The 15,187-nt window shown below is 40.9% G+C and overlaps 1 protein-coding gene across 6 annotated transcripts in view; it reads right to left on the reverse strand.

Annotated features, from left to right (window-relative positions):
• The window catches only part of LOC134227452 (protein kinase C, brain isozyme-like), a 242,618-nt gene that overhangs the window by 83,314 nt on the left and 144,117 nt on the right, over window positions 1–15,187 (reverse strand). For 4 of the 6 annotated variants that reach the window (XM_062708954.1, XM_062708953.1, XM_062708955.1 and 1 more), the window contains exons 4-5: window positions 9,609–9,691; window positions 8,614–8,725 (exon numbers count right to left, since the gene is read on the reverse strand). In XM_062708954.1, the coding sequence (XP_062564938.1) occupies window positions 8,614–8,725; window positions 9,609–9,691 (195 nt within the window). Of the gene's footprint in view, window positions 1–8,613; window positions 8,726–9,608; window positions 9,692–15,187 lie in introns of those variants that run through there. The other 2 variants (XM_062708957.1, XM_062708958.1) reach the window with 2 other exon arrangements.

A 15,187-nucleotide genomic window follows, 5' to 3' on the forward strand; every position in this document is an offset into this window, starting at 1 on the left:
AGAGGGCTTTTCAACGTAAATGTCAAGGCCAAACGGGTGGATATTTTGGATTAAATTACTCGTTCATTTTGTTAAGAAAATTATTTTGAGCTTTTTAGTGGAATGTCTTCACTTGCCATAAGACGAGTTTGTACAATCCCATTGAAATTCCACCACTTAATTGTATCTTGACAGATACGTATTTCGACCTCAACAGTTAGGCCGTCTTCAGTGTCTCGTACGTCGAGTAAGTCGAGTCAAGTACGAGACACTGAAGACGGCCTTACTGTTGAGGTCGAAATACGTATCTGTCAAGATACAATTAAGTGGTGGAATTTCAATGGGATTGTACAAACTCGTCTTATGATAAGTTACTCGTTCAGTTATTGACATTTGGCCGTTAAAAAATGACTTTCGGTTATCGAACATCTACTGTATGTTCGTAGAAATCCAATAATTTCGTACAATTTTTTGTTTCGACATTTTGAACAATGAATCCTTTGCGGAAATTCTAATAAAGTTTTTGTTAAACTTACGGAGATTTCCTCGTTAATAAAATAAAATAAAATAGAGTTTTTTCTCAACAAAACTTATTAGTCTCCCGCGGAAATTCTTATGGATTTCCCGCTTTATCGTTGGTTATGCCAAACTAGCCGTCTTCATTTTTCTAGACTGAGAAAGCCAACGGTAAAACACTTATTCTACCAGCTGCACTCTCCTACAATTATCAATAATTTTCTGTGCAAATTTCGAAGTATACTCAACAGAAACTCAACAGGAACTTTTCGTAAATTTCCGAAGTATTTTCCTATAGAAGTTAATATTATTTTTTGTGAAAATTCTGAAGTTTCTCATGTAAATTGCGACGAATTTTCTGATAAAATTTCAAACAATTTTATTTAGGAATTCCGAAGAGCTTCTCCTGGTAATTCCAAAGATTTCCCGAAAATATTTCAAAATTTTGAAAAAAACTTATAGATTTTTCTGGAGAAGTTAATTAGATTTTCATGCGAAATTCAAAAAATTCTTCTTTTAATGTCTTAAAAATACCCCGAAAACAATGCAAAAAAAATCCTAGAAAAACTAAATGAAAAAATCGCCACGCCGATTCACGCCGCCGCCGCCGCCGGCTAAAATGGCTTTCGGCGTGACGCCGAAAACGCCGCCGCCGCCGACCAAAATTCTGCCGAACGCCGCCGCCGACGAATATCGGACCGGCGCACACCTCTACTCCCAATTTAGCATGGATAGGAGGGGTCGGCTGATGGTGGTCACGTCGATGGCAGTGGCCGAATGGCCATTAAAAAAGGTTGATGAAGCATCGTTTAGGGGAACTAGATCTGCCTCCTCGAAAGCTTCAAGTAGGGCCATACCACGGGGACCTCCCTCCCCAGGTTATTGGAGTTTTGTAGAAATTTGTGAAGGAAGAACGAAATTTACTCCCAGAGTTATTTGAATGAAAAAGTCCAGGGGAATTCCTAAAGAAATTTTCAAGTATTTCCAAAACATTTTTCCGGTGGATTTGTTGTTTGAGAAATTGTGGAGGAGAAATACCTAGTGCAATTTTTCGTGTCAGTTTCTGGAAGAATTCCGGGAGTGATATGTGTAGGATTTTATAGGTTTATGAAGAGTTATTGGTGGAATTTCTAGAGAAACTAGTCAGGGAGTTTCCTAATAAAATTCTGTTAGAATTTCTTAAGAAACATCCGTGAAAAAAATAGACTAGGTAAATTTATGAAGGAAATTGCGGAACAATCCCTGGAAAAAGTTCCCGCGACATTCCGGAGGTATTCCTGTTTGAAGTTCTAGTGGAACTCGAGTGGAATTCATACAAAAACTTCTGACGGAATTGTTGGAAGAACGTCCTGTGGAATTGCTTGAGGATCTTTCAGGGGAATTCCTGGAGGAATTTTCGGAGATATTACCTGGAAACATTTGAAAGAATTTCTGAAGAAACTTTCCAGCAAATTCTTGGATGAACTACCAAAGGGGCTTCCTTAATGAATTGAGCAATTTCTGGAGGAACTTTCGAAGAAATTCTTGAAGAAAATAGCGGAGGAGTTCCTGGAAGCATTCCTGGAGGAACTTCCTAACAAATTCTTTGAGGAGCTTCCATAGGAGTTCCTGAAGCAATCAATGAGGGATTTCTGGAGAAACTTCCAGAGGAATTCCTGAAGGAACTTCCGCAGAAGTTCCAGGAGGAACTTTTAGAAAGGATTCCTAGAGGCAGTTCTAGACGAATCCACAAAGAATCTTTTGGAAGAATTTCTAGAGAAATTTTCGAATGAATTTCTGGATGAATTACCGGAGAAATTTCTGGAATACTTATCGGAAGAATTCCTGATGGAACTTTCTGAAGGAATACGCGAAGAAGCCTCCGGAGGAATTCCTTGTGCAACTTACTAAGAAACTTGTTGTGAAACTTCCGGAGGAATTTCTTTGGAACTTCTGGAGAAATTTCTTAAAGAATTTCTGTTGGAATCACGGAGGAACTCCAGAGGGAACTTCTAGACGAATTCCCGTAGGAACTTCCGAAGTAATACCTGAAGGAACTTTTGGAAGATTTCCTTGAGGAACTTCCGAAGAACTTCCGGAGAACTTTTGATATCGACTGTAATTGACTCGTTGAACACTGCCGATGAACACTACGGCTATGCAGTCAAATGACCAGACAAACCGCTATAATTATTCTGATCTCAATATGAATTGGATTGGAACTAATACAGCATTTTAGCTGGTCATCTGACTGCATAGCCGATAAAAACTACACCGAACTTTTGTTATTTGAAATCACACCGGCACCGGCTGAAAGTGCTTTCACGCCGCCGCCTAATGAACTACGGTAGGAGCGCTAAGAGGTGCATTGATTATGGTTCTGACAGGCTTACGATTTTTCATTACAGGGTTCCGCAGCAGCGGTAAGACCGGGACCAACAGCAATGAGTAGTTTTGACCTTATCAGTTTAAGTGGGAACGTAGCGGGACTCGATGGCGCGGAGTATGACCCTTTCACAAAGAGGGGTCTACCCAAAAGGGTAGAATGGGGCACAAAGCGGAGAAAGTTCACCAATAAACTGCAATCAGACCGTCAATGGCGCGGTGCTGATCATGACTACTGCTACGATAAGTGGAACCACGCCAGCTCGACACTCTATTATCGAGTAAATGCGTGGCCTCGGTTGAATGTTTTCACAGGTTTTGTAAGAAATTTTGTTTGAGCCTCCATATCTGTTCTCTGCGGAATAATCTCCAATGGCAATTATGAGGCTCGCAGCTCTGAATAGAACAGCAGAAGAGCACAGACACCTGCAATTTGTCATAGCAAGGAGGGCAGAGAACAGAGACGGCGCAGGTCGGTCCGCGACCGACATGTTGACGGCGCATGAGAGCCGACGGCCCTGGCAATTGGTGGATAGGAGGAAAGCAAGGACGAAGAATCCTCAGGAAAAGTTTTCGAAGGTTAGGGTCAAAGGAGAAGCTTTGTTGCTCAAAACGGATAAGGACAAGTTTGCGAACGTCATCAAGTCGATGCGTTGTGCTTATCTGCGTTCAACGTTGGGAGATGGTGTCCGCAGTTTTGGTGGGAAAGATGATCCTGGTTCTCTAAAAGGGTTCTCAATCGAACAACGTCGTGTATAAGGAGATAACACAGTACGACGTAAAGGTAAGTTTCCTTCCAATATAAACATCCTGGATGAGGTTAAGATTCCAGAGAACTTTATTACCGACGTTAGTGTCACCAATACGGTGTTGAAAACTGGGAAGCCTAAAGTGGGTTGGTCGATATGACCAAAAAGCATGTACACCCAATATTTTTTTACACGGTTGGTATTCTTTAATTTCCCGGTTAAACTGATTTTGCACAGCTTTGTAAATACCACCTGAATTTTCTTTGATTTTTTGTGAATTTTTTCATGGGGTTAACTCATAGTTTCATCAACGCTAAAGGTCGTAATCAACTAAAACCTACCCGTGTAAAAAAAAGAACCGGGTGTACCAGGCACCGCACCGCTAGAAAACCGATGCTGCAGGTGTATTGAAGCTGATCACAAGTCCTAGGACTGCAATTCGCCGGACAGAAGCGAACTATGCCGTGAAAAAGATCACTCCCCAGTAACCATTAGCAGTGTATTACGCCAAACCGCCATATAGAGCCGATATACGGCTATTTAAAAACTTACATGCAATAAAGTAGCACTATATGGCTGATTTGGCGAAATATTGGACTTGGGCTGTTTAACTATCGCAGCTAAATCTCAACAACCACTGCATTGTGGAACTGCTTCTGCGGCAGTCGGTATCCTAGCGGCGAACGAACGTTGTCATCATTACTGGCCCGTACCGTATCCTTGACGTCAGCGGCAACTGGGTGACGGCGCCCCACCTCGGGGCAGACCGAAACTCATCTGGCAAAAAATGTCATTTGGGCGAAATGAAGAACTGGTCTGACTGGCTGACATGGACATACTACCCGAAGCTTCGTTCGGTCAAACTGGCCCTTTAGCCGAAAAAAAGTCATTCCGCAGAAAAAACCACCGTCGTAAACAAGGAATGTAATTGTCGCTGAAAAATGCAAAAAACAAGCGACAAAAGAGAATAGCGATAACTCTTTGTCCTCATCTGCAGAGGATAAAGACAATGTTGCGTTCCGTTTTATTTGCAACAAACATGGCAAACTGCGATAACCTGTATATTTCAGAAGTAAAACATAAATCTTGTGAACAGATGGTTAATTTTATGTCTAAACATTGATAACTGATACTTATTTAACCAAAAACACCATCGAAAACCGACTTTTTCTTAAAATGCGCGGCAAGCGATCATTGTCCTATTCTGTTGCAGTTTGGGACAAAAGCTTATTGCGAGTTGAGTTTGTCCCAACATTTACAAGAGAGGACAATGTCGTTGTCATTGGCAATGTTGTTATTTTACATTCCTTGGTCGTAACTGATTAGAAAGGACCATTTTACTGACATGAGTCGACATTTTTGGCCATGTTACCCGCTCAGCAAATAACATTTACGACGGTAGACCAAATGAACATTTCGGCCATACGGCATTTATGGTTACATGACCTGTTCGACCAAACGACCTGTTAAGGCATACTGCTTTTTCGGCAAAATTACCTGCTCGGCCGTACGTCGCTTTTGGCCAAATGACACTTTCGATCAAACCGCTGCCCACCTATTTACCATTTAGGCCTAACGTTCAATTTGCGAATGGTCTTCAGCCATATAATTCTTCCCCTTTTAAACAATTTCCCGTGGAATTTCCGAAGATTTTTTATAGGGCAATTCAAATAATTGCCAGTAATTCCTAAAAATTTCCCTAAAAAATAAAATAAAAAATTTCGAATTTTTTAAAAGCTTTCATTGGAAATTTCAAAAAACTTTTTGAGAAATTTCAAATAATTGCTAAAAATAAAAAATAAAAAGAAATGAATATATTGGAAAATTTAGAAGAATTTTCTGAGGAAGGTCATTATCCTGCGAAATACAAATGATTCTTCTGTTAATCCATTTGTCTAAAAAAAACAGTGGTAATAAAAAAATGCCACGGAGATTTACGCTGCCGGCTAAAATGGCCTTCGGCGTGACTCCGAAAACGCCGCCACCGCCGACCAAAATTATGACAGGCGTCGCCGCCGACGATTTTCGAACCGACGCACACCTCTAGTCCCAAGAAGACTATTGAATTGGTGATCTGTGCATATTAGTTGTGTCTAGACCACATGCGACTAGCAACTACGATGTGCACAAGCTACGCAAAGCCAAGCATAAATTCCCCCGGAGTTTTTTTTAGGTTTTTACATCAAAGTTAACCACAAATTCTCAGATTCTTCAAATACAATTTATCCGGATTTTCACCAGACATTTTTCCTGGCTTTTTTTTATTTCTTAAAAAGCCCGTAAGGAAATCCCTCCACAAATTCTCTGGATATTCTTTTGAAAACTCTTCTGGAAATTCTCCAAATTCTAATAGAAAATTACCCAGAAATCCAAGAAATTTCTGCCGGAAGTTCTCTACTAATTCCTCTAGGTATTCCTTTAAAATTTCTACAAATTCTAGGCGGACTTTCCATAGTAACTTTTGGACGATTTTTCGAAACTACTCCTACAGCTCTTTACAGAAGAACTCCTGCATGATTTACGGAAGTAATGGAGGAGCTTATGGAGGAAGTTTCAAGAAACAGTTCTAAAGGAGCGCTTGGAAGTTTGTCCGGAGAAACTCCTAAAAGAATTTGGAAAAAAAAACTCCTGGAGGAATTTGCGGAGGTATTGTTGAGGCAGTTTTTGGAGTAATTTCCAAAGATGCTTTTAGAGGAATTTCTGGAGGAGAACCTGAACGTGAGGTATTTTTGATGAAATTGTCGAAGAAAAACCTTGAGAGGTTCCGATGGAACTCTTGACTACCTCGTGGAATTTTCGGAAAAAATGCTGGCAGAATTTCCAAAGAAACTCCTGGAGGAATTTCATGAGACATTTCTGAAACAACTCCAGGTGGACTTTCCATACCAACTCTAGGAGGAATTTCCGGTGGAATTCCTGGAAGAACTTCCGAAGGAACTCATCGAGTAGTTTTCGGAAGAACTCTTGGAGGAACTTTTGGAGGAATTTTCTAAGGAACTCTTAGAGGAATTAGCAAGGGAACTTCTGGAGGAATATTTGGAAATGCTCTCAGATAAATTTTCAAAGGAACCTTGGACGAATTTTTGGAGGAACTGCTAAATAAATTACGGAGAAAATCCTGAAGGAATTTTTGAAGGAATTCCTGGAAAAGTTTTCAAAGGAATTTGGGGAATAATTTCCAAACGGGGTTTCCCAGGAATTTCCGAAGAAATTCGTCAAGGAATCTCCAAAACATTTCTTTGTAAAGTGCAATAAATCAAACATAGACATTAAGAGGTTAGCCAGCCTAGGACTGAAAACCTCTCAAATAAAGCTTGAGCTTGAGCTTGAACTTGATTGACTGCTCGTAGTTGCTACTCCATTATGACCTGATCAGCTGTTCTTGCACAGGGAACCAACAGATGTTTGCTTGGGACTAGCAGACATCCTCAATGTACAAGTACTGGTGATCTCATTTGTTAGGTCATACTGGCGCCTGCCACGTCAGAATGCAAGTCAATGTAGGGAAGGGGGAGGAAATGATGATGCAATCACTCGCCCACTGCAAGCCGAATATACCTCTGCACTTGCCACGAGTTCATGCGGAATTTGTTGGAATTTCTGGGTTAGGTTGGAGAGGCAGAGGTCCGTCTTGGTTAACGAGCTGCCAATGTGATAGATAGGAGAAGGTAACTGATGGAATTTCTAATTGGATGTAGGAAACGAGCTCTATAGTTCATTTCCAATTCTAGCAGATTACTGTTAGAATACTCAAGTTGAAGGTATAGGAATAGTAATGAAAACGGTATGGAAGTCCATTTCCAGTTCTAGCGATTGTTAGAACATGAGAAATGAAGAAGAAGATACAAAGTAGGAGAATGGAACGGACCTGGGATTGAAACCACGACCTCCTGCGTATGAGGCAAAAGCAGTAGCCATATGACTACCAAGCCTGCTAGGCTGAAAACCTCTCAAATAAAGACAAAAAACCATTGACATAAAAAAGAGTATTGTAAAGAATACTTGGCGTGAGAACGCTGCCTTTGAGAACTATAGCGTGTTTTCAACGAGAGGTGTCCACCTTCGCCAAGTGAGTATGATTTTTCTTATACTAATCTTCATTCTTTGATTAACTATTACTAAATTTTCCGAAAGATTTTACCTCCGCAAAGTACGCATGCTTTGTTGCGTTTTCCAAAAATTTCTGTTTGTAACTTTTGGCCAGGATTTGGATGTTTCACTCCTCAGTGTGGTTTGGTAGGTCGGAAAACGTTAGTACCGGATGCTCTAGCCAAACTTGCCCTGGCTCACGTCAATGTCGAGGTTGCTAGTACGTCGTAGGTTCAGAAGAAATTGACTAGTTTAAAGATCAATAGTGATAGCTTTTTGGACACTGAGATGCTTATTTGTGCTTATTTGTTTTTCATTCAATCGAGCTTTTTGTGCAATCAGTACGAAAATAAAATCATGATACTATATGCCCTCCCCCTTTTATCAAAAGAAATTACATAATTATCCGGTGTATCGGATATATGTGGGAGTTATCTATTTGCGTATAAATTAGTTTGCTAATGTAGTTAATCTGTTTTTTTGCTAAGTAGTTGATGCATTATTTCAAGGTTCCCTATTGCAGGTGGCTACAATTTACTCTATGTTTAAAAGCGTAGAAGTGTAAATATCGTATACATCATTTGAATTGAAGTAATTATTTTGAAAGCCTAGATAAGTAAGAAAGATGTAATATTCAAAATACACAAAGAGATTCTTGGAAAAAGAAATTACACACACATATATAAAAGCGATAAAAAGTAGACTGTAAGAAACACCGAGATATTAAAGTTATTTGTTTAATTGTAAGAAGTTTAGTTCAAGATATGATTCATAAGCAATTAGGTGTGTTTGTTTAGTCAATTTCAATGGGATTTATGAAGTTTAGCGAACGGATAATAATAGAACAGAATACAACAAACAGAAGCAGTAAACAATGAAAAGAAAGACAAAAGAAGAGAGATTAAACCTTGTTTACCTGTACACTTAAGCCCTTGATGAATTAAACCGTACAGTAACGAACCACAATGATCGCAAAACGTGGGACTCGAATAGGTCCACTCTTTAAACTCATGTTTGGTACGAGTGTCCTTGAATTACACCAGGTATATATACAACATAATATGTAAATTAGTTGGTCTGCAAAAATATTTATTCTAAATTAAAAGAAAACCGTCGAAACCATTAGTAAATATAAATAATAAGTATCCCTACGGTTGAAATTAAAATCCTCGCACTGTTTCATTTTTTCAAAAATTAAAACATTAATCCAAATCATAATAGTTTAACCAAGTTAAAAAATTGTGAAATAAAAGTTTTTGAGATGGCCATGATTGACTATTCTAGGATGCTGGGATGAAGTTGTATTGTCTTAATTTTCCAGACTGACTGTTTCCTCTAGAGAAATCGAAAGTTCTATCGCTATTCTATTCTAGTTATTCGAGTAAGCGGGCCTCCAAAAGCAAACGGCTGATCTATTGCCCGCGTGGAAATACAAAGTAACGAAACAACTCACATCCAAAGCCGTTCACAAAATAGTAAATAGATGGTACGATTTTTCTTGCAAAGCTTTTTTTCCACTTGTTTCTCTCTTTCTACGGAACAGTATCATACATGCAATCACTTTTCTCTAGCCATTATCGAGGAAAACGATGTTACTCTAGAAAAAATCCGTAACTGGTAGCGGCGAGAATACTAAATTCAACTTGAACGATGCATCAAAAACCGTTTAAAACTGCATTCATAAAAAAAAACAAAAGCGGCGCGCTAATTTTTAATATGTTTTGTCCCGCTTTTTCCCCCTGTTGGTTAGTCATCCTCGGTATAATCCTAATGAATCCCAGGGTTAGCTTGTGTTTCCCATTTCATTTTTCTTTCGTTGGTTTTGCGAACAAAAAATCTTCCGATATTATGAGTAAAATTACGTACTACTAACTAAATGCTTCTAAGACATAAAAGAAACGATCAACTTACGTCTGAGTCTGCTCCTTTATCCGCACCCGGACACTTGAAGGTCACGTATTCGTGGCATCGTTTGTGGACGACGAAGGAACAAACTGGAAGAGGAGAAAAAAAAAGTTTTAAGTACTGATGAAAAATAAATATCTTTTTTTTATATATCTAGGGGCATAAAAGATCATTTATGGATAATTTGTACGAAAAAGTATATCTTTCTTGACGCACCCAGAGCTTTGTTCCATAGTAAGCTGATGCTTATCGTTGTTTTGGGAGTCTTGGTCTGCTTTTTGACTGACTTGTGAATTTTCGTTCGAAAAAGGAAAACGAAAATAATTTCATATCAATTCATACGTATGGGACGAGGTTCGGTAATGGGCTACGGCACCCTTTTGTTTTTACTTCATAACTTTGGCCCTTGAGACTCTAGAGAGCCTAGATCAATATAATGAGCAGTAATGATGTCTAATTCATGCATTAATGAGGATAATGCGAAAAAACACTTAAGAAACGACCAAAATACCATTTTGGGTAGATTGGTTTCATATTTCTTTTCATTGATTCATAATTATTGCAATCATTGACATACCCCACAGTCAGAATCGCAGCACTCTTAAGCTATATGATCCACTGAATTCTTGAATCACAACCATTTTTAGGGATGTACCAATTTGGCTTTGATGTTTACAATTTGGTTCTATGGATCAAAAATCATTTCTGAAAAAGATAACAACCCTTTGGTTATGTGTGTAGATATTGAAGCCTTCACTCCAGAGAATTCTTCGATGACCTGGAATGGAATTGTAGAATGCGTATCTAATATAAATATATGGATCAAAAGGGGATAAACCAAGTTTTTTTTTAAAGAGATAACAGCTTTTTGGGTACGCGTATTGACCGTGTAACCGACAAGTGGAAGAGAAACGACCCTGGGACTCGAGGACCAAACGAGGCCTTTTGAGCCCACCTCGATGATTGCCGTTGGTCAGACCAGCAGTCTGAGGGTTTAACCGATTCCTCTTCTGGGTATCGTAGAAGATTCCTCGAGGGCTAAGAGTAGCCGTACCAGAAAAAAGGTATCATTTGGCGCCCAACTAAAATCCTGGAAGTTTCCCAGTAAGAAAAAATATTCTAGGAATATTTTTTCTTCCGAGGTGTGGGGGAGTTTTCGCGAAAATCGCATTTTCTCTCAAATAGCGTTGAAAATTCATCCTAGTTGGTAAACTTGAAAACAAATTTAAAAAAAAAATCTTTCCTTACTGAAATGGTGAAAGTGGAGATACTAGCAAGGTAATTCGAACAGGTAAAACATCAGTAGAGATTTTCAGATAGAAAAACTGTGCGAGCTCTTTCGGTTTTGTACACTTGAGATAATTTGGTAAGAACGCCGAATTACAAACAGTTGAGGTTCATCGGATTCTATCGAAAGCTTAAGCTAGAGATCACTTGTTTTATTTTGTCCGCGAAATATAAACGTTTTAGTATTCGCGAAAGAAACGGTGAGTTTATAATCAAAATGCCGCGATTCTCCGGGGAGTCGTTCTGCTCCATGTATCGTTCGTTACGCGTTGACCATTTGGAACCCGGGGAGTTGGATTATGAGCTCCTTCTCCGAAATATCGCGATCGCCGATGATGAATCTAGATGTAAACGCCGACGCCGATTGAGGGAAATCCTAAAACAGGAGAGGGAAGGTCATGAGCACATTCTTGCGTTTGATCATGATCCAGAAGTGGACCTCAATTATTGTTTGAAGGTACTGCGGGAAATCAAGAGAATACTAGAGAGTAGAGATAAAAATAGTAATCATTGCAAAGCAAGATTACTTCATCTAGGGCACCGATTAGCTTTGATCAAAAATCATTGTAGTGGCGATTTAGTCACGAAATGCAATGAGACATATCAGGAAGTAATAGCATTATTTTCAGAGCATTTCTGGAATGAGAATAGTTTTTTCGCAGATGAGGATTCGTCTAGCTCGAGTGGGAATGAAACGCAGCAAGGGGCGACCGCTCTGAACCTCTTTCGGCGCGGTATACCGGTACCAAGCCAAAGCGTTACCAAGCAAAATATGTGACAAAGCAAGATTTCACTAGCGCTATGAAAGAAGTTTCTGATCTTTTCAAAGATTTAACCATGGAACTTCGAGAGCTGAAGTCTGAATTTCATACTCGTAAATCCGGTACGACGAGCGAGCTTGATATTTCTGACATTCTTGCTGAGAATGTGGTATCCACCGGCAAATCGAATCGAAATATTCGCAGTGTCCCTATTACGGGTGCACCAAGCTTCTGTCGGTCATCCACGTATGTAACACCTTCTTTAAGTCAAAGTATACCCTTTCCCCCGCCACCAGTTCCCAGTGATCGGGAAACATCGCGAGGGTGGCAAACTTCGGTTTCACAGAACCCCGATGGTGGGCATCATTTTAACACGACCAACCCATTTTTATTGGACGTCACGCTGGGCCTACCTCACGTAGGCGAACCAGTTCGAACCGAGCCTATGGTAACATTTTCGATGCCTTCTGCACAATGTCAGGGGGCGGCAACCTTACCAACGTCAGTTTATCAACCGATGTTATATAGTTCCGGAGAAGGTAGCTCTCGATACCGGACAGAGGACCACCAATATCCTCGGTGGTCAAGGTCAGATGCCCCACCATCGTTGGAGTCCCGTAATGTAACGTACACTCGATCATATCCACCAGATCAAGAAACTCGGATAACTCTCCCACCTGGATATCATAATATTTCCCCAGGCGAGCGACGTCCATCCGTTGCCCACCCGCGGAAAGTGATACCAGTGTCGCAATGGAAAATTCATAAATACAGAGGAGATGATCAAGGACTGGGCATGAACGAGTTTATAGAAAATGTGAACCAAATGGCTCTTTCTGAACACGTATCCGCAGATGACTTATTTGATTCTGCAATCCATTTATTTGATGGGCCGGCGCTCAGCTGGTATACAGCGATGAGAAGCCACGGTCGGTTGGATGATTGGAATCACTTAATTCTCGAATTAAAAAAGGCATTCCGTCACCCTGATTTAGACGCAGTACTGAGGGTGAAAATTTATCAGTACCGTCAACAGCCGAACGAGACCTTTCAGCAATATTACTTGCAAATGGAAAAAATGTTTCGTAGCATGAGCCAGTCCATGTCAGAGTTAGATAAAGTGGAAGTTCTAAAGATGAACTTGTGGTTTGATTACCGGAAACTACTAGTCGGTAAACGAATTACGTCTCTACAGACACTTGTGAATCTGGGTCATGACCTGGACGCAGCGGATTCATCGGCGTTTGCCAGAGTGTTCGGCAATTCTAAAAAGGAAGTTTGTGCACTTAGTAGCGAAAAGGGTAGCCTGCAACAAACAAGAGTATTTTCCAATAAATTTCAGCAACAAGGGAAATCAATCCAGCCTAAAAGAAATGAAAAATATTCAAAAGTTAATCCCAATAACAATCAAAATAAAATCGAGCCCAAAGCAGGTGAGCACACAAAGCCAAATACCGAACCACAAGTGCCTAAGCGCGAACCTCGCGGAGCCAGTGATCCGTTTATCAAGATGGTAAGCAATTACCGTCCTCCACCGCATGGTGAATGCTTCAATTGCAGAGATGACCATGATACTAGAGAATGTCCGTTGACGAGACGGCTGTTCTGTCAAATTTGCGCATTCCCAGGGGTTGGTTACAAAAATTGTCCATATTGTTCAAAAAACTCCGCGGGGGAGTCCTAAAGACGCAGGGCTCTCGTCATTCCATTCCGAAAAATTCCTCTCCGATATAGGCCAATACTACGAAGCTCGCTCGGAAACAAACGAGACGGAAAACCGGAATCCCCAGGTTAATAAAATTACTTTAGCGTCACAGTGTATCGAAGATGACCGACCACACGTTGACATGTATATTTTTGACGTCCCAGTGTGCGCCCTTCTTGATAGTGGAAGCCATCGAACGATGTTTAATTCCACATTTTTCAAACAACTGAGGAACATCCGACTTCGAAAGCCCGCCGAGCCTGTCGAATTGGTTACAGCCAGTGGTGACTCCTTAGAAATAGCCGGGGAGGTCATGGTGCCCTACTCTTTCCAGGGTAAAACTCGGGTAATACCAACTCTTTACGTTCCAGGATTAACCACCGATTGTATCTGTGGAATCGATTTTTGGAGAGCTTACAAAATTCGGGCAACAGTTTCCACTTGTGCCCTCTATTGTTCTCGTATAATTCATCATAAAGAAGTAGAAGAACAAACGACTCTGGGGGAGACCCAAAAGAAAATATTGGAGCAGGCGAAGCATTCTTTCAAGGAAGCTTCTCCTGAGATGCTAGACCCCACACCGTTGGTAGAACATGAAATCATCCTCGGAGAGGAATTTCAAAATACCAAACCAGTTCGTCAGTATCCGTACCCCATTTCTCCGAAAATTCAGGCCGGTCTCTTTTCCGAGATAGATCGACTCTTAGCTCGGGGAATTATCGAAGAGTCTAACTCCGATTGGTCGCTAAATATAGTTCCCATTCGGAAAAGCTCGGGGGACATACGATTATGCCTTGACGCTCGGAAACTCAATGAGCGGACGATTCGTGACGCTTATCCCCTACCTCATCCTGGACGCATTCTTGGTCGTTTACCACGGGCCCGCTATTTGAGTACGATTGATTTGACAGAAGCTTTTCTGCAGATTCCTTTGGCCCGTGGCTCTCGAAAATATTGTGCATTTAGCGTCCAGGGTAAGGGGATGTTCCAGTTCACCCGGCTCCCATTCGGTCTCATCAACAGTCCAGCAACGCTAGCACGGTTGATGAACCGAGTGTTGGGGCAGGGTGTGCTGGAACCAAACGTTTTCGTGTACTTGGACGATATAGTTATAGTCACAGAGACGTTTGAAGAGCACATTCGTCTGCTCAATGAGGTTGCGAGACGTCTGAAGGAGGCCAATTTATCTATTAAATTGGAGAAATCCCATTTCTGTGTTCCGGAGATCCCCTTTCTGGGATACATCTTGTCTTCTCGTGGGTTACAAACTAATCCGGAGAAGATCAAGCCAATTGTGGAATATGAGCGACCCACAACCGTCACGAAGCTTCGCCGTTTTCTCGGCATGGCGAATTATTATCGGCGTTTTATCGCCGATTACAGTCGCATCACCGCTCCCCTTTCGGAACTTCTAAAGTCAAATACGAAGAACTTGAAATGGACTCAGGATGCGGAGGAAGCTTTTCAAGCTATAAAAGAAAAGCTCATTACCACCCCCATTCTTGCAAGTGCAAACTTTGATCATGAGTTTATAATACACACGGATGCGAGTGACCAGGCTATTGCTGGCGTTTTGACTCAGAAGATAGATGGTCGCGAGCAAGTGGTGGAATACTTTTCCAAGAAGCTGACCACCCCCGAACGTAACTACCATGCTACGGAGAAAGAAGGACTGGCCGCTCTTCTTTCTATCGGGCATTTTCGTTGTTACGTTGAGGGAAGCCACTTTTCTGTTGTCACCGACTCGTCTGCGTTGACTTTTATAATGCGGACGAAGTGGAAAACTTCGTCGCGACTAAGTCGCTGGAGTTTAACTTTACAACAGTACGATC

This window comes from Armigeres subalbatus, chromosome 3 (assembly GCF_024139115.2).
Source record: "Armigeres subalbatus isolate Guangzhou_Male chromosome 3, GZ_Asu_2, whole genome shotgun sequence".
NCBI classification, from domain to species: domain Eukaryota; kingdom Metazoa; phylum Arthropoda; class Insecta; order Diptera; family Culicidae; genus Armigeres; species Armigeres subalbatus.